Raw genomic sequence first — 16,699 nt, forward strand, 5'->3', positions numbered from 1 at the left:
GCTCAGGTCATGGATTTCAGCTCAGGTCATGATCACAGGGTTGTGAGATCAAGCCCCGTGTCAGGCTTCCCACTCAGCATGGAGTCTGCTTGAGATTCTCTCCCTCCCTCCCTTTGCCCCTCCCTCTGTTTGCTCTCTCTCTCTCTAAAATAAATGAATAAAAAAAATTTTTTAAATAAAATTAACTTAAAAAGAGAAGCTTTTTTATTTTTTTATTTTTATTTTTAAAGATTTTATTTATTTATTTGACAGAGAGAGACAGCGAGAGAGGGAACACAAGCAGTGGGAGTGGGAGAGGGAGAAGCAGGCTCCCCGCTGAGCAGGGAGCCCAATGCGGGGCTCCATCCCAGGACCCCGGGATCATGACCTGAGCCAGAGGCAGACACTCAACCCACTGAGCCACCCAGGCGTCCCTAAAACAGACACTTTATTATGCAAGTATCTATCACATCCATGCAACCCAAGAGGAGAGGTCTGAGAAATGAATTGATCTTTTCTTTCACTTGAGAGCTTCTGCTGTTCACATGGGCCCACACTCCGAAGCCGTGTCCTCTGACCTGGCCTGTCACCCAGCCCACGTTCGGTCCAGTGCAGACACCTCTGGTTTGGAGAACAGGGGGCAAGATGTGAGGCATTCCCTCAGCTCCCCCCCAAGCCTCCACCCCTGTTAGAATGCAGATATTTCAGTTTCCAGTTTGCCTGGTCAGATCAGTCCTGAGCCCCAGGTGCCCTCCTGTTCTCAGTCATGTATTTGTCTGGGGTTTGAGATCTTCAGGAACCCTCTAAAGGACCGGTCTTGGGGCCTGGTCGAGGGGCGCCCCAGCTCTATTGTGCAAAGTGCTTTGCTGCCTCGAAGTTTTTGCATAAGCTGTGCCTTATGCCTGGAAGGTTCTCATTCCTAGTCTCTGAAAGCCTTCAGGTCTCAACTTATTTTAGTATTTTTTTATTAAGTAAACTCTACCCCCAACATGGGGCTCCAACACATCACCCCAAGATCAAGAGTCACACTGTATGACCAGGGCTTAGCATACTGTTTGGCACAAAGTCGGTGCTCTGGAAATATTTGTTGACCAGTTCTCAGCCATGAGCTTCCTCACCTTCGATATCAGGGTGTTAATGTCGGCCTCATAAACGTTATTGTGAGGGTGGAGAGAGAAGAGGAGCAAGGAGACTGACATACAGTAGGTGGTCAATAAATGCTATTATTATTATTGTTATTATTACTGTGCATTCAGAGGCCGATGAGGACCAAGGAATCGTGGAGATGGGGACTTGAGGGCTATTTAGAGTGGGACAGGTTTCGTGGAATAGGCTTAAGCAAAGGCATGGAGGAGAGAGAATGTAAAGGCTGTACACAAGCCTATGTGGCTGGATGAGTAGTAGGGATGGGGATAGCCCTGCAGTTAGAAAGGCAGACTGGGGCCAGACCAGGGAGAGCCTTGAATGCCAACCCAGCACGTTTAAATTTGACCCTTAGGCAATAGGGAGCCAATGAATGTTTTTGAGCAAAAGTGTCAACTGAAGAAGTGGTATTTTAGGAAGACTGATTAGGGCAAATCTGGATCAGGTGGACCAAGCAAGTGAAAAACAAAAAGCCTGACAGTTTCATTCATACGCCATCTCTAATCCTTGTGACTGCATAAAACATGCAAGGGTTAGGGGTAAAAGCTCTGACAGGAGTCAGATCTGGATTCACGCCCCCGGCCAAGCAACCTGACGATCTGGCTGATGCTGAGCACTCCCCGAGCACTCACGTTACCTCCCCAAGCCTTGGTTTGTCTGTCTACAAAATGGAGATAATCATCCCTACCCTGCCTATCTCACTGGACTCTTGTGAGAATTGAGTGAAATTAAAGATGTGCTCATTAACTCATTGAAAAAATGAACCCCACTCAGGGATCAAGTGGTGTTGTAAATGCTGAGGAGACAGGGATGAAGTGGGAGTTCAGTGAAAAGGGACACATAATTACCAATTACTGGGTGCCCACTGCATGCTTTTTTTTTTTTTCCTAAGATTTCATTTATTTATTTGACGGAGAGAGACAGCGAGAGAGGGAACACAAGCAGAGGGAGAGGGAGAGAGAGCGAAGCAGGCTTCCCGCGGAGCAGGGAGCCCGAGGCTGATGCGGGGCTTGATCCCCGGACCCTGGGATCCTGACTTGAGCCGAAGGCAGCCACTTAACGACTGAGCCGTCCAGGCGCCCCCCCCACTGCGTGCTCTTTTCCACCGGTCATCTCGCTGAATCTGCCAGGATTCAGGGCTCAAACTCACGACCCTGAGATCACGACCCAAGCCGAAACCAAGAGTCAGATGCTTAACTGACTGAGCCCCCCAGGCGCCCCTCATCTCAATGAATCTGAACAATATCCTTACCGGTTGAGCCCATTTTATAAATGAAGAAACGGAGGCTCAGAGGGGCTCAGGGCGTTCAGCCCTTAAGTGACAGAGCTCAGGTCGTGGGCTCAGGGCTGACCCATGGGTAAGATGACTGCCTGCCTCCTAGCGCTAAACCTTTGAACACACCTGGCTATTTCCAACTTCTAGGCCTTTATCTTGTTCCTTTTCCAGGTATCCCATCCCACTTTTATTTTTGCCTGTGGAACTCCTGTTCATCATCTTTTAAATTTTAGATCGGGCTTTTCAGGAAGCCTCCAGGACAGCTGAGTGAGAGCCCTGCTCTGGGCTTCCTCAGCAATTAACCAAACGTCTCCCATATTAATCACATCAACACTATATCCTTGGGGGGCACCTGGCTGGCTCAGTCTGTGGAGCCCGTGACTCTTGATCTGTGGGTCATGAGTGGATCGTGAGTGGGGTCATGAGTTTGAGCCCCACCTTGGGCATAGAGATTACTTAAACAAAACAAAACAAAACTATATCCTTGGTCTCTAAACTTTAAAAAAGCATGTTCCCTATCAGTAAAAAAATAATTTTAAGTGTACATCCATAATTAGGCATGTTTCTTAATAAAGTACTGTATAATACACATGCTTCTGTCAATCCATATATACTAAGTATCAGTCAACCCTAGTTCTTATTTTTTATGAAAAATAAAGATAAATACAGGATCTGATCTAATATTTTCTTCCCACACCCCACTGACCCCTGACAAATTACAAATTGGCACCTCCGACCGGAAGCTGGGTGGGGGAGGGTGGGGCTGGCACAGCGATGGCGTCCTTCAGGCTGCTGGTGGTCTGAGAACTGGGGAGTCAACCTCTTCCCTCAGTGGGCTGGACCTGGTGCGGGGGGGGGGGGGGTTGTGGGCAGGAGAGAAGCACCTCCCACAGTGCTGCCACCTTCTTGAGCCAGCGGGAGGTGGGGTGAAATTGAGCCTGGATTAGCCGGGGAGGGCAGGGAGGCTCCTAGAGCTGCAGGGTGGCCAGAGAAGGGGGTGTGGATAGGCGAATGCACCATGCCGCTGCAGGACGACACCCTCCGAGAGGTGTGGGCCTCGGACAGGTCCGGAAGCGCCCCCACCACCACCTCACCTCAACCTACCTGAACCCTGGGGGGGCCCAGGTGGAGGGGTTGGGGAGGGGCAGAAAAGGGGAGGAAGACAGACTGACTGCATTGCTACCCTCAGTGGACATGAAGAGGAAGGCCAGAGCCCCGAGGTCCAGCAGCGCCCCAAGCAGGTATGTCACCCCTGCTTGGAAAGGAGGCAGGGAGAACCCCCCATTGCGTGTAAGCCCATGCAGGGAAGGGGATCTGGGAGTGGGACGCGTCCCCCTCAGCAGCGTCTGAGTGTTTCTTCCTTGTAGTTTTGCCTTTTTTTTTTTTTTTTTTTCTCTTTTGAGGAAAAGGGTGTTTCGGGGCATGGGCTGTCCAGGGGAGGAACTGGGACTTTGGGGCCTTGGACGCGGCCATGATGCATGCGAGGGGTCACCGTTCCCACCCCAAGAAGAAGGCTGCTGTTCCCCTCCCGATAATCCGCGGTTATTTCTGGCGGCTCAAGGGATTAGAGGGTCATGGGCAGCCCTCCGAGCCCCCCTTTCCTTCCTCTCCCTCCTCTTGACCCCCACTCCGCAGCGACCCGCCAAGGGGCAGAAGTTGAGGAAGAAGAGGACGGAGGCTCCCGAGTCCCCGGGCCCTAAGGGATCCAAGCCCCGGAGACCTGCCGGCGGGCGGGGGGCCGAGCCTGGGGGCGCCCCCGGTGAGGGGCCCGGGAGGGGTGCGGCTGAATCCTGGAGTCCTGGGGGTGGGGGCAGTGAGGGGGGAACTGGAGGGGTGGGAGAGGGCCCGGGGAAGAGGGGGGGGGGTGGAGGGGAGGGATGTATGAAAGCCAGGGGAGGGGTGTCGGAGGTGGAAAGAGCGCCCAGAGGAGACCCCCACAGAAAGGAGCCCGAGGCGGGCAGCGTCCGGGGCTCAGGCGCCGTCGGAGGAGGGGGTCGGGCCCTGCCTGACCCCAGCCTCTCGGCTCAGCCGGGCGGAGGGGGAAGCCGCGGGAGGAGGCGGCCCCGCAGCCGCCGGAGGCCCGGCCACCGCACACGGTCTACGCCAAGTTCCTCAGGGACCCCGAGGCCAAGCGCGACCCGCGGGAAACCTTCCTGGTAGCGCGAGCCCCGGACGCAGTGGACGGTGAGACGGGGCCGGGGGGTGGGGGTGGGGGGGAGTGGAGCGCGGGAGGGGGGCGCTGGAGAGAAGGCGGGAAGGGCCCGCACGGGAACCGCGACAGGGAGACGGAAAACTCGGGAAAAGAGCCGCTCTTTCTCCGACCTTCTCTTTGAGCCAAAAAAACCCACTTTATTCTCTTGTTCTTTACTCCGTTTTCCGGTTGGGGAAACTGAGGCACGGAGCGGTTAAGTTTTGCCTTAAACTACAGCTAGGGGCCAGAGATAGCCCAGATGGGTCTGGCTGGAAGTCAGAAACGGACAAGGCCAGGAAGATGCGGAGGGGGGAGGGGCGCCTGGGTGGCTCAGTCATTAAGCGTCTGCCTTCGGCTCAGGTCATGGTCCCAGGGTCCTGGGGTCGAGCCCCGCATCAGGCTCCCTGCTCGGCGGGAAGCCTGCTTCTCCCTCTCCCACTCCCCCTGCTTGTGTTCCCTCTCTCGCTGTGTCTCTCTCTGTCAAATAAATAAATAAAATCTTAAAAAAAAAAAAAGAAGAAGCAGCAGAGAGGGAGAAACAGCGCAGGTGCGGTGATGGGGGGTAGGGGGACTGCAAGACAGGCAGGAGTGTGTGAGGAGGTAAGGGTCCCGGAGCGGGGGGAGGGCCCTACAGAGAAGGGCATTTCCCCCAGAACAGGATTGCCAAGCCCCTCGCATTCCCCCAACCCCAGCTCACTTCCCCGAACACCTTGGAATCACCCCCAAGGTTTGAGGAAGGAGCTAGAAGTGTGTTTCTCCTATTGTTCCTGTTCCTGTTCCAGAAGGGGAGCCTCCCACCCCCCCCCATTTACCACTTCCCAGCAATCTGGGGGGACCGGGCTCCCAGATGATGGGGCTCACGCCAGCCCCCATTATGAGGAGCTTCTACCTACAGAGGATGAAGAGGAATCAGAGGCCCACGAAGAGGAAGAGGAGGTGGAGGAAAAGAAAGAGAAAATCCCTCTGCCACCCAAGAAGGTTCCTAAAGAGAAGACTTCTGCCGGGGTCAAGGAGAGGAAGGCCAAGGCTCAGGGTCAGAAGGGTGAGTGTTGAAGGTACAGAGGGACCACACAGACTCGGAAAGCTAGCCCTGTCCTTCAGGGGCTTGGAGGCCTCAGTGATCGGCGAGAGTTGAGACATCAGAAAGTGACCAGTGCCTGGACGCAAGAGTTTCCGTCTCTGGTGTCTTCCCCATGACGGTCCTTAAGTACATAGTACGTGTGCTCCCCCCACGCCCCACCATCCCCACCACTGCCTGCCCAGGGAGCTCTGTGAGCCAGGTAGGACAGAGGATTTTAGTTTTGTGATTTTTTTTTTTTAATTTATTTATTTGACAGAGAGAGACACAGCGAGAGAGGGAACACAAGCAGGGGGAGTGGGAGAGGGAGAAGCAGGCTTCCCGCCGAGCAGGGAGCCCGATGCGGGGCTCGATCCCAGGACCCTGGGATCATGACCCGGGCCGAAGGCAGACGCTTAACGACTGAGCCACCCAGGCGCCCCAGTTTTGTGATTTTTTAGTGGTTTTTCTTTTAACTCAATATGTATTATTGTTATAATTTTCATAAAAGTATCAAAGCCATTACGGTAAAAATCAGTCAATGAAATAAATGCTATCATGGCTCTCTGGCCTGGGCACCTCGCCCTACAGGTACCGCAGGCTGGTCTAAATGGGGACAGGTAGCTAGGACCCTGGGCCTCTGTGGGAGGGAGAGAACACTGTCTGTAGCACCTGCCAGAGGAGGTTTTCTGGGGAGATGGGGTGGGAGCTGGGAATCAGAGACTCAGTTAGAAGGCCCGCATTCATTCATTCATTCATTCATTCATTCATTCATTCATTCTGTAATGTCTATTAAGCTCCTGGTGTTTGTCCAGCCCTTTACAGACTCAGGATTAAAATGCAACAAGCAGGGTGCCTGAGTGGCTCAGATGGTTGAGCGTCTGCCTTCGGCTCAGGTCATGATCTCAGGGTCCTGGGATCGAGTCCCGCATCGGGTTCCCTGCTCGGTGCAGAGCCTGCTTCTCCCTCTCCCTCTGCCACTCCCTCTGCTTGTGCTCTTCTGTCTATCTCTCTGTCAAATAAATAAATAAAATCTTAAAAAAAAAAATGCAACAAGCAGGGTGCCTGGGTGGCTCAGTTGGTTGAGTGACTGCCTTTGGCTCAGGTCATGATCCTGGAGTCCTGCGTCGGGCTCTCTGCTCGGTGGGGAGTCTGCTTCTCCCTCTGACCCTCCCCCCTCTCATGTGCTCTCTCTCTCTCATTCTCTCTCTCTCAAATAAATAAATAAAATCTTAATAAAGAAATAAAATAAAATAAAACGCAACGAGCAGAAGACAGACTCTGGGCCCTTGTCAGGTCTTCAGCCTCCCTGGGGACTGAAGAAATGATGAGTGGGTTGGAAAGTGGCCTTCAGCCCCAACAGGCTCTTCTCTGTCTAACCCCTACCTCCATTTCCAGGGGACCTGGGAAGCCCTGTCCCCCCAGCCAAACCTCTGCGCATTAAGAAGGAGGCGCCAGCGGGGGAGGGGCCCAAGATGAGAAAGACGAAGAAGAAAGGTGAGACTGGTCTCCCGAGGAACAGGGGACTCTGGGTGTGGTGGTGTGTGACTCCTTCACATCCACCCACACAGGGTCTGGGGAGGCTGACAAGGACCCCTCAGGGAGCCCAGCCAGAGTGAGAAAGAAGACTACAGCAGCCATGTTTCTGGTTGGGGAAGAAGGGCCAGCTGAGAAAGCTCCGAAGAAGAAAGGTGGGTGGTCGTGGCCTCTGGTGCCATGACATCTAGAGGCCGTCCTGGGGGTGGGGAACCCAAGTGCAGTGTGGGGTGAGGAGAGGGCTCTGGAGTCAGAAGACTTGAGGGGCATCTTACTCCCCACTTAAATAGCTGTGTGGCCTCAAGCAGGTATCTGAGCCTTTCTGAGTCTCTGATAATAGTAATATGGGAGTCCTCTCTTGTGGTTGTGGGGAGGGTCCAAGTAAGTCGTGGGTGTTAGAAGTGCTCCACAGGGTCAGGGATTCACAGGCTTGTACCCCCTCCATGCCAGGCACTTCCAAAGGCCCAGAAGAGGAGAGGAAGGAGGACGAGGAGGAGGAGGAAGAAGTGGCAGCCGTGGGAATGAAGAACAGCAATCAGAAGGGCAAAGCAAAAGGAAAAGGCAAAAAGGTTGGGATCCAGAGGGGAAGGGGGCCGAGTCCCCTTCAGGGAGCAGGGCAGGGGCCTGGGCTTGGGGGACTAGAGTATGGAACCTCGTGGGGAGGGGGGGGCCGGGGGTTAGAATCTTGGCTCCCTCTCTGATGACACGATAGGAGGACAAAGGTCTCCAGACTTGTGAGAACAGAGAAGGCGGTTGAGGGGTCACTAGGCTGGGATTGGCTCCCTGCGGGCCTGATATTATCTGGGCTCTAAGCCCTCCCCTCTGTGGCCTAACCAGCAGCCCCAGCCAGAGATGCTCACAAAGCCACCACGCGAAGAGACACCCATCTTCTGTACCAGAGAGGGAGAACACGCAGGCAGAGTGTGCTCACTGACTGTGTGAGTTGTTAAAATATTTTCACGCTACTGCTCTGGGGCCCCAAGTGCTTTCTGCTACCGAATCCGGGATGGCCCAACCTTCCCGCAGCTGAAGAGTTAACACTGGCAGACAGGTGCCTCCAGAACCCTCCTCCAGGCCCACCAGGGTCCATTTGGACAGACCAGACAGTTTCCAGGGGCAGAACAGGTTGTTAACGCTCTTGAATATTGCTCTTTCTCACAAATAGGACTCAGGCACCAACATGCACAAGCCGGGGTAAGCAGGAGAGGGGGGCCAAACTGGAGAGAGAAAGTGATGAAAGTCTTTGAGAAATTGGGTTTCCACAAGTGAAGAGATCACCCTGAGGGCAGAGCCGGGGTCCGAGCCATGTGGGTTTATTAGTTTGTTCAGGAGTGGTCAGGTCTTGGGGGACTGACTCACATTAGCCAACATCACCAGATACCGATATATAAACTAAAGGCCAGTTTCTTATCTCCCACGGGGAATATAACCGCAGTGCCGCCTTCAGTACAGTAGGCCCTAGAAATTTACAGCTGTGGAAATGTTTGAATAAGCTCTGGCTTTCTCCACATCACATTCCAAACATAGTCTTGCGTTTCCCAAGTTTCTTCTGGAGCAGCCCAGAGTGGAGAAGAGATGCTCCCTTGCCCGGAGGCTAAGGGCCTGCTCACCGACACCAGCCTCACCTCACACGTAGTCCAAACCTGCCCTCAGCAAAAATGGCTGACCGCAGCGTATCAGGGATTCTCCGTAGCTCTCATATAGCACACACCCAGGCTGGCAGTCCCCTCTCTTCCCTAGTGGGAAAGTTGGGGTTACGGTCTTGGCTCCCCCTCTTAGGAGGGATAGAACATGAGCGCAGAGGGCACCAGATCCAAAGGGGCAGCTGTGGGGTCACCAGGTCAGGCCTAGGCCACCCTAGTGTGGAATGCAACCAAACCGTGATTCGGAGTTTTTCCATGAGCAAGATAAGCTTATTTATTTATTCATTGTCTTACCTCGGTATTGCAGTCTGACAAACTACCCCCAAAACTTAGTGCCTTAAAACAACAAACATTTCTTTTCTTAGTTTCTAAAAGTCAGGAATCTAGGAGGGGCCTAGCAAGGTACTTCTGGCTTGGGGTCTGTTCTGAGAATGCAGTCAAGATGTCAGTTGGGTCTGCAGTCACTTGGGAAGCTTGGCTGGCAATAGAGGATTCACTTCTAGAATGGTTCACTGTCATGGTTGTTGGCTGGAGCCCTCTCCATAGGGTGGCTTGAGTGGTCTAATGACATGGTAGCCTACTTCCCCCAGGGCTCAAGAGTGGCCCAAGGGAGACAGCAAGGAGAAGCCACAGTATCTCTTATGACCTGGCCTTAGAAGTGACCCCTCCCCCCATCACTTGGGCTATATTCCATCGGTCAGAAAGACCAAACTCTGATACGATGTGGAAGGAGACTACACGAAGTGTAAATACCAGGAGGCAGGGAACACTGGGGCTCATCTTGGAGGTTGGCTACTGCAGTCATTGATAATTTACCATACACTGTAATGATAGCAGTAGCTAATACTTCTATAACACAGCAGTTCATACCTTTGGCCCCACCTCAGTTCACCCGTTGACACAGCGTCCACACGAAGGAAGGTCTTTCTAAGGCTCTGGCTCTGGCACCATTTTAAGCCCAGTTCCACTTCTTACTAGCTGTGTGAACTTGGGCAAGTTGCTTAACCTCTCTGAGCCTCAACTTCTTCGGTAAAATTGGACAATTACTTCAGTAGTTACCTAAGAGAATTAAATTAGTTAATATTTGGAAGATACTTAGAGCTATGCCCGGCGCATTGGTAGATTTTATAGGAGTGTTTGTTAATATATAAATTAATAAGGTCTCTCCCGGGGAATCCAGCCCCAACCTCTGCATTTCTCAGATGAGAAAATTGAGTCACAGGGTGGTTCAAGTTAAACATGACAGAGTTAGTGGTGGAACCAGGATTTGAACCCAAGCTGTCTGGCTCCAGATCCCAGGCTCTTAACCACAAAGTGAAGCAAAATAATAATAAAGCGCCAAGCTCCACAGAGCCGCCTAGTATGGCCTGCTGGGCTGCAGGGGAAGTGAGGGGCCCAGCCCACTGTAGCTGGCCTGTCTGTTCTCTTCCACACAGAAAGCGGTGAGTCGTCCTGCCTGCCCTGCCTGTGTCCCGGCACTGGGGATCTGCTGAGGGCAGAGAAGCCAGGGCTCCAGGACTGATACACGCTCTGCCCCGACCCAGAAGGAGGAGAGAGCCCCATCCCCACCCATAGAAGTGGATGAACCCCAGGAGTTTGTGCTCCGGCCTGCCCCTCAGGACCGGACGGTGCGCTGCAGGCTGACCCGGGACAAGAAGGGCATGGATCGGGGCTTGTATCCCTCCTACTTCCTGCACCTGGACACAGAGAAGAAGGTGGGTAGCGGGGAGACAGCAGGGGAGAGAGAGTGCAGGTGCCAGGACCCAGGCTGGGGGGTGGCTAGAGCCAAAATGGGGGTGCGGGTGGAGTCCAACGCAAACTGGCCTTCCCTTTCCCCTCACTCACCTCCTTCCTTCACCTGTCTCCCCCTCTCCCCAGGTGTTCCTCCTGGCAGGCAGGAAGCGGAAACGTAGCAAGACGGCCAATTACCTCATCTCCAGCGACCCCACCAATCTGTCCCGAGGAGGGGAGAATTTCATTGGGAAGCTGAGGTGGGGTTGGGAAGCCCAGGGCCACAAGAGACCATGGCGAGTCACTTCCGTCTCCCTCTGCCACCACATTGGGCACTCCAGAAATGTCCCCTGCCCCAGGGCTTCCCACACTTGAGTGTGCACGGATCACTTGGAAGAGTTGTTAAAATGGCCCAGTGGGTCTGGGTGTGGGGCAAGAGTCTTCATTTCTTTTCTTTTTTTTTTTTTTTAAAGATTTTATTTATTTATTTGAGAGAGAGAATGAGAGAGAGCAAGCACACGAGAGGGGGGAGGGTCAGAGGGAGAAGCAGACTCCCCGCCGAGCAGGGAGCCCGATGCGGGACTCGATCCGGGGACTCCAGGATCATGACCTGAGCCGAAGGCAGTCGCTTAACCGGCTGAGCCACCCAGGCGCCCCAAGAGTCTTTATTTCTAACAAGCCCCCAGGTGATGCCCGTGCTGCTGGACCAGGGACCTCACTTGACATAGGTCATAAGGGTCCATGAGGACAGGGACCACGCCTGTCACATTCATGGTTGAATTCCCAGCACCTGGTACATAGTAGCGACTCAATAAAACATTTACTAAGTGAATGAATAAACAAATATCCAGCACCTACCCTGTGCTGTGTCTCCCCGTATATCTCATCTAATCCTCACTGCGCATCTGAGAGGTAAGGGGAAGGGGGGAGCCCCGAGTCAGGTCTTATTTCTTATATTTTTGTATTTAACAAACACTTATGTAAGGCCTACCTACGTGTCAGGCATTGTTCTAACTTCCAAACATGAATCCATGTAGTCCCCTTATTGACCAAGTGGTAAATACTGTTATTAGGCCCATTTTACAGAGGGGGATGTTGAGGCTCAGAGAGTTCAGCCTGCCTAGGGTCAGTAAGAGATGGAGCTGAGATCTGAAGGTTGCCCAGTGTCCTTCCAGATCCAGCTTCTAAAAAGACCTCATGAGGGGAGCCTGGGGCAGGGGACAAGAGTTGTTCTGTCCTAAGACACCCACACCCTTGACATAGGAAGCTCTCCAAACTGCCTGGCTATGAGGAAGTGTCTTGGAGCAGGGGTGTGGAGTCCCCCCAGCCCTGCCCCCAGCTGCACCCTGCTTGCAGGTCCAATCTCCTGGGCAACCGCTTTACCGTCTTTGACAATGGGCAGAACCCGCACCGTGGAGGAGGCAGCACTAATGTGGGGAGCCTTCGGCAGGAACTGGCAGCTGTGATCTATGTGAGAACACCCCCCAGCACCCCCCTCCCGGCAGGACCCTCCCCTTCGCAGGGACCGGCCTAACAGGCATCTCCCTCCCAGGAAACCAACGTGCTGGGCTTCCGGGGTCCCCGGCGCATGACAGTCATCATTCCTGGCATGAATACGGAGAACGAGAGGGTCCCCATCCGGCCGCGAAATGTGAGCCCAACACCTCCCTGACGCCTCCCCCTGAGGGTCCTGTTCCCATGTGATCCATTCATGACCCACTCCTGGGGAGCTGGGGGGCAGGGGCTCAGGTTGCCCATACCCAACTTCCTGGGCACACTCATCACCCTGTGTCACACATTCATTCTGGAAACTCGGATGAATTAGGGGGTTTTGTAATTGAATTCACTGGAACCAATACAATGAGGTGCTTTTTCTTTTCCCAGTGTACACCAAATCATCCATTCATATATTCATTCACTGAATGAGTTGTATATTGTGTATATCGTACTATACACATTCAGCGTATAATGAGTGCTGAGTATTATTCTAGGTAACTGGAAGACATCAGTGAGTAAAAAAGATCTGCCCTCCTGAAGCTGACATTCTAGCGGAGGGGACGGACTGTAGACAATAATTGTGACAAATAAGTAAATTGTGTAGAATGTTAGAAAGTGACAAGTGGTATGGAAGAAAGAAAAAGTTGGAGTGGGCCTCATTGAGAAGATGACGTTTAAGCAAAGACATGAAGGAGGTGAGGGAGCAAGCCTATAGATATCTAGGGAGAGAGCATCCAGGCAGAGGGAAGAGCCAATGCAAACACCCTGAGGCAGGATGATGCCCGGTGGGTTTGCGGTGAGAGGTGAGAGTTGAGTCTCAGATAGGGCCTGTATAACTGGTTTGTACTGGGAGAAACAGGAAGCCACAGCAGGGTTCTCAGGAGTGACTTGATTTGCCTTCTATTTTAAAAAGCAAAGGTTGCGTGTGTGTGTGTGTGTGTGTGCGTGTGTGTGCGTGTGTAGTCTAGGGTAAGACGGAGAGATGGGCCGGGGAGAGGTTGGCCATCTTCAGTGTCAGTCGCCCGCTCTGCAGGTCAGTGAGCCCGGGACTGCAGAGACAGGATGACTGGCGTGCTCCATACTCGCAGTGATGTCACTTTACTCATTTACAAGGAAAAATAACACCCGTCAGCTGATCACACATCCTTCCATGCTGGCAAGTCACACCGTAATCAGAGGCCTGGCCAACCCGCGGGGCTCGAGGCACGGAAAGCTGTTAGTCTTGAGGAGCCGCGGGTCCCACAGCTGCTCCTTCCAGGCCCGGACTAAACATGCAAATGCTCCAGAGGCAGGGCCTCCCGAGTGTGTCTGGGCTTGGTGAGAACTCCCCAGGGCCGCTCCGGGTAACTCTTCATCATTTCACCATCCATTCATTTTACAGTCGTTCATTAAAGCCAGGCACTGAAGATCCAAAATCAGCAAACAGGAACCATCAGAACAATCCGACATTTATTGAGCATGTACTCTGGGCCAGGAACTGATCTGAATAACATGCCATGCACTATTAACTGCTTTAATCCTCACAAGACCCTGTTGTGAGGGAAACTGAGGCACAGAGCCATCAATAAAATATGATAGCTGCCCTTTAAGTATCTAATTCTGCCCATTACAGTGTAGTGGGAGAAATAGTAAGAGCAGGTGTTATGGAGGGAGACTCCGAGCTAAGACGTCTAAATCAGACACGGGGTCAGGGAGCCTTCTCGGAGGACATGATCTTGCGCAGACTCACTCTAAGCCACGAATGTGACCAGTGCCAAGGGAACTCAGGAAAGAAGTATCTCAAGAGTGCTATCACGTAGGCACCACTCCTTCCTCTGAGGAACTCTCTTCTGGGACATCTTATTTTAACCACTGTTTACCTGTCCGTCTCCCCAAACACAACTGCGAGCTCCGTGTCAATCACAGCATGTCTAGTGCATCCTTATGATCAGGTGCCAGCATGTGGCTGTTCCGAGGACCCCTTGGGTGCCAAGGGTGCAGAGCACCTACTGTGTGCCAGATGCTACTTCCCAACCCTCCACTTCGGCATCCCACGGCGAGACCCATTCTCACAGAGGTCCACCCTGCCCACAAGGATACTGCAGAGACCAAGCTGCTTGGTCCTTGGTCAAGGATGCCCCGAACGGATGTCCATGTCCAGTCTGCACACTAGCACACACATGCAAAGGCATGCACAGATCCCCAGGCCCCTTCCCCTCGGTCCTGAGATATCTCGGCCACCCCTAAATGTCCTCTCCCTAACACTCCCCTTTGGCACCCCAGGCCAGCGATGGGTTGCTGGTGCGCTGGCAGAACAAAACACTGGAGAGCCTCATCGAGCTGCACAACAAGCCACCTGTTTGGAACGAAGACAGCGGCTCCTACACCCTCAACTTCCAAGGTCGAGTCACACAAGCTTCAGTCAAGAACTTCCAAATTGTCCACGCCGATGACCGTGAGTATCTGAGGGCCCAAGCCGGGCTGTTCCCCACCACCTCCGGGACCCTGACCCTCCCTCGGGCCTTTCCCCACCACCTCTCTTTCTCTCTCTCTCTCTCTCTCTCTCATACACACACACACACACACACACACACACACACACACATGCACAAAGCTGTCCTTTCTCGCTGGAGCCAGAACATCCAGGAAAGTCACTCCCTCCTGCAGGGGCATTGACAGCTTGTTCCCAGGAGCCTCAGGTATTCCAAGCAGGTGTCTCGGGGCTTACTGTCGCAGTAAGTAACTCCTTTCTAGCATTGACCAGAGCCTGGGGTAGATACTGGGATATTCTGGGTAAGAAAGACTGTGTTGAAGGGAGAGTTAATCTGCTGGAGCTTGAGAACCACTGATAGCCCAGCCTCTACGTGGTCAAAGAGGCTGCTGAGGCTCAGAGAGGGCGGCACCTTCCCCAAAGTCTCTCAGCGACTCCAGGAGGTCCCACTGGCCATCAAAATTTATTTCACAGACACACAGGGCTTTCTATGTGCTAGGCACTGTTCTCTGGACTTTACAGATACTGAATCATTAAATCTTTGCAACAACCCTACCCCTCCAAAACCTGAGGAAGATATTATTATTGTCCCTACTTGGCAGATGAGAAAACTGAGGCATAGAGAGGTTAAGTAAATTGCCCAAGGTAGTACAGCTGTAAGAGGTAGAGTTGGCACAAGAACCCCGGTGGTCTGGCTCCAGGGCCCCAGCTCCCAACCCCTTCAAGATGGCCGCCTTGCAGGGCTAGGGAATATTAATCAAGCGCCTCTCAATGCCTGCTCTATTGTCCTCTCTCAAGTAAGGTCAAAGGCCTGCCCTCAAGGAGTTAGGGAAACAAGATATGCCCAGAACACAATTAAGTAAAAATGTCCCTGTTAACAGGCCTGGGGGAGAGGTTCCCACTAGGGTGAGGAAGTTTGGGATGGAAAGATACCTTCCAAGGGACTCCGGGTTCCCAGGATTGGCTGACACTGAGCAACTTCTCCATCCCCCACTCCATCCTAGGGATGTGTCCCCAGTGTCACCTGTCCCAAGGCCTTGGAAAACTGCTCTCCAGATCACATTTCTGGTGGAGCCTGGTCTGCAGAGATCAGGGGTATTTTTAGCAACTTCCTGTCCCTATGGATGCTGGGGGAGGTGTTTGGGACTGGGGCTGGGAACCTGCACCAGATATGGGATGGGGCTGAGTGGAGCCACTCGATAAGGTAGGGACTGGGGGGGCTAGTGAAGGGAGAGAGCCTGGCGGTCTAAGATGGGACTTGGGGGCTGGGGATGGGAAGAAGGAATGAGGCCAGAGCCATTGTCTGGGGGAAGTGTGACAGGTTCCTATATTTAAGTGCCTGTCCTATCCATAGCCCTGGGTGGCAGAAGATAAGGCAGGATCCCTGCCCTCAGGGGCTTACAGTCAGTCAGAAGGCTGGTTAAGCAGCAGGTGGGGCCGGTTGGGCCAGATAAGAAGGGGTGGATGGGTGGAGGGTGAATAATTGAGTTGGTCGCTGAGGATTAGGGCCCCAATGCAAAGGAGGGAGACTTCTCCCAAAGTTGAGGACACTGTCTGCCAGGACTGGGACCCCAGGAGATCTTGCCCCCCCACCGGTCTGTGTCTACAGCCGACTACATCGTACTGCAGTTCGGGCGCGTGGCCGAGGACGCCTTCACCCTAGACTACCGGTATCCGCTGTGCGCCCTGCAGGCCTTCGCCATCGCCCTCTCCAGTTTCGACGGGAAGCTGGCCTGCGAGTGACCCCAGCAGCCCCCAGCGCCCGCCAAGGGCGGGGGAAAGGATTCAGTGGAGGCTTGCAGGGTCCATTCGCCAAAGCCCCCACTGAAGACTCCTCTCTTGTCCGGGGCTGACCCCTCACTGTCTCCGAGTGACCTCCATCCACTCCCCAGCCCGGCACAGGCCGAGGCAGGGAGGAGCTCAGACTGCGGTCCGACAGAGATGAAGAACATCTGGAGTCGGGAGCCGCACATCTGGTCGCGGAGCTAGCCTGAGCCGCTTCACCAACCGCCCCCCTTCCCCGCCCCGCGCCCCAGTCACTTCCTGTCCAGGAGCAGTAGTCAGTGTTGTTTTAACCCCCTCCGGGATCGAGGAGTGGGGCGGGCTCGGAAGAGGGGGTAGGTGATGCGGGCGGAACACCGGGTACACACATCCCCAATAAAGCCGCGTCCCAGAC

General features: G+C 53.6%; 1 protein-coding gene across 2 annotated transcripts; it reads left to right on the plus strand.

Annotated features, from left to right (window-relative positions):
- The first annotated feature begins 3,416 nt into the window (after positions 1–3,416).
- Positions 3,417–16,266, plus strand: TULP1 (TUB like protein 1). Of its 2 annotated transcripts, XM_021684600.1 has the most exons (15): positions 3,417–3,463; positions 3,588–3,639; positions 4,034–4,124; positions 4,427–4,582; positions 5,485–5,631; positions 7,045–7,143; positions 7,218–7,337; positions 7,633–7,751; positions 7,929–7,934; positions 10,370–10,540; positions 10,704–10,816; positions 11,913–12,027; positions 12,109–12,207; positions 14,316–14,487; positions 16,133–16,266. In XM_021684600.1, exons 1-15 carry the CDS (start codon positions 3,417–3,419, stop codon positions 16,264–16,266), a joined length of 1,641 nt encoding a protein of 546 aa, XP_021540275.1. The 2 variants fall into 2 exon arrangements, with proteins under 2 accessions (XP_021540275.1, XP_021540276.1); XM_021684601.1 differs by lacking the exon at positions 4,427–4,582.
- Positions 16,267–16,699: the final 433 nt, after the last annotated feature.

Source organism: Neomonachus schauinslandi, chromosome 8, assembly GCF_002201575.2.
Source record: "Neomonachus schauinslandi chromosome 8, ASM220157v2, whole genome shotgun sequence".
Lineage (NCBI taxonomy): Eukaryota > Metazoa > Chordata > Mammalia > Carnivora > Phocidae > Neomonachus > Neomonachus schauinslandi.

What these genes read in the sequence shown, in the direction of transcription:
- TULP1 (XM_021684600.1), top strand. Translation starts at nt 3,417, where the DNA reads ATGCCGCTGCAGGACGACACCCTCCGAGAGGTGTGGGCCTCGGACAG. An exon ending in CAAGCCCCGGAGACCTGCCG is followed by an intron (nt 4,125 to 4,426) that starts GCGGGCGGGGGG and finishes CTCTCGGCTCAG; the next exon opens with CCGGGCGGAGGGGGAAGCCG. An exon ending in GAAAGCTCCGAAGAAGAAAG is followed by an intron (nt 7,338 to 7,632) that starts GTGGGTGGTCGT and finishes CCTCCATGCCAG; the next exon opens with GCACTTCCAAAGGCCCAGAA.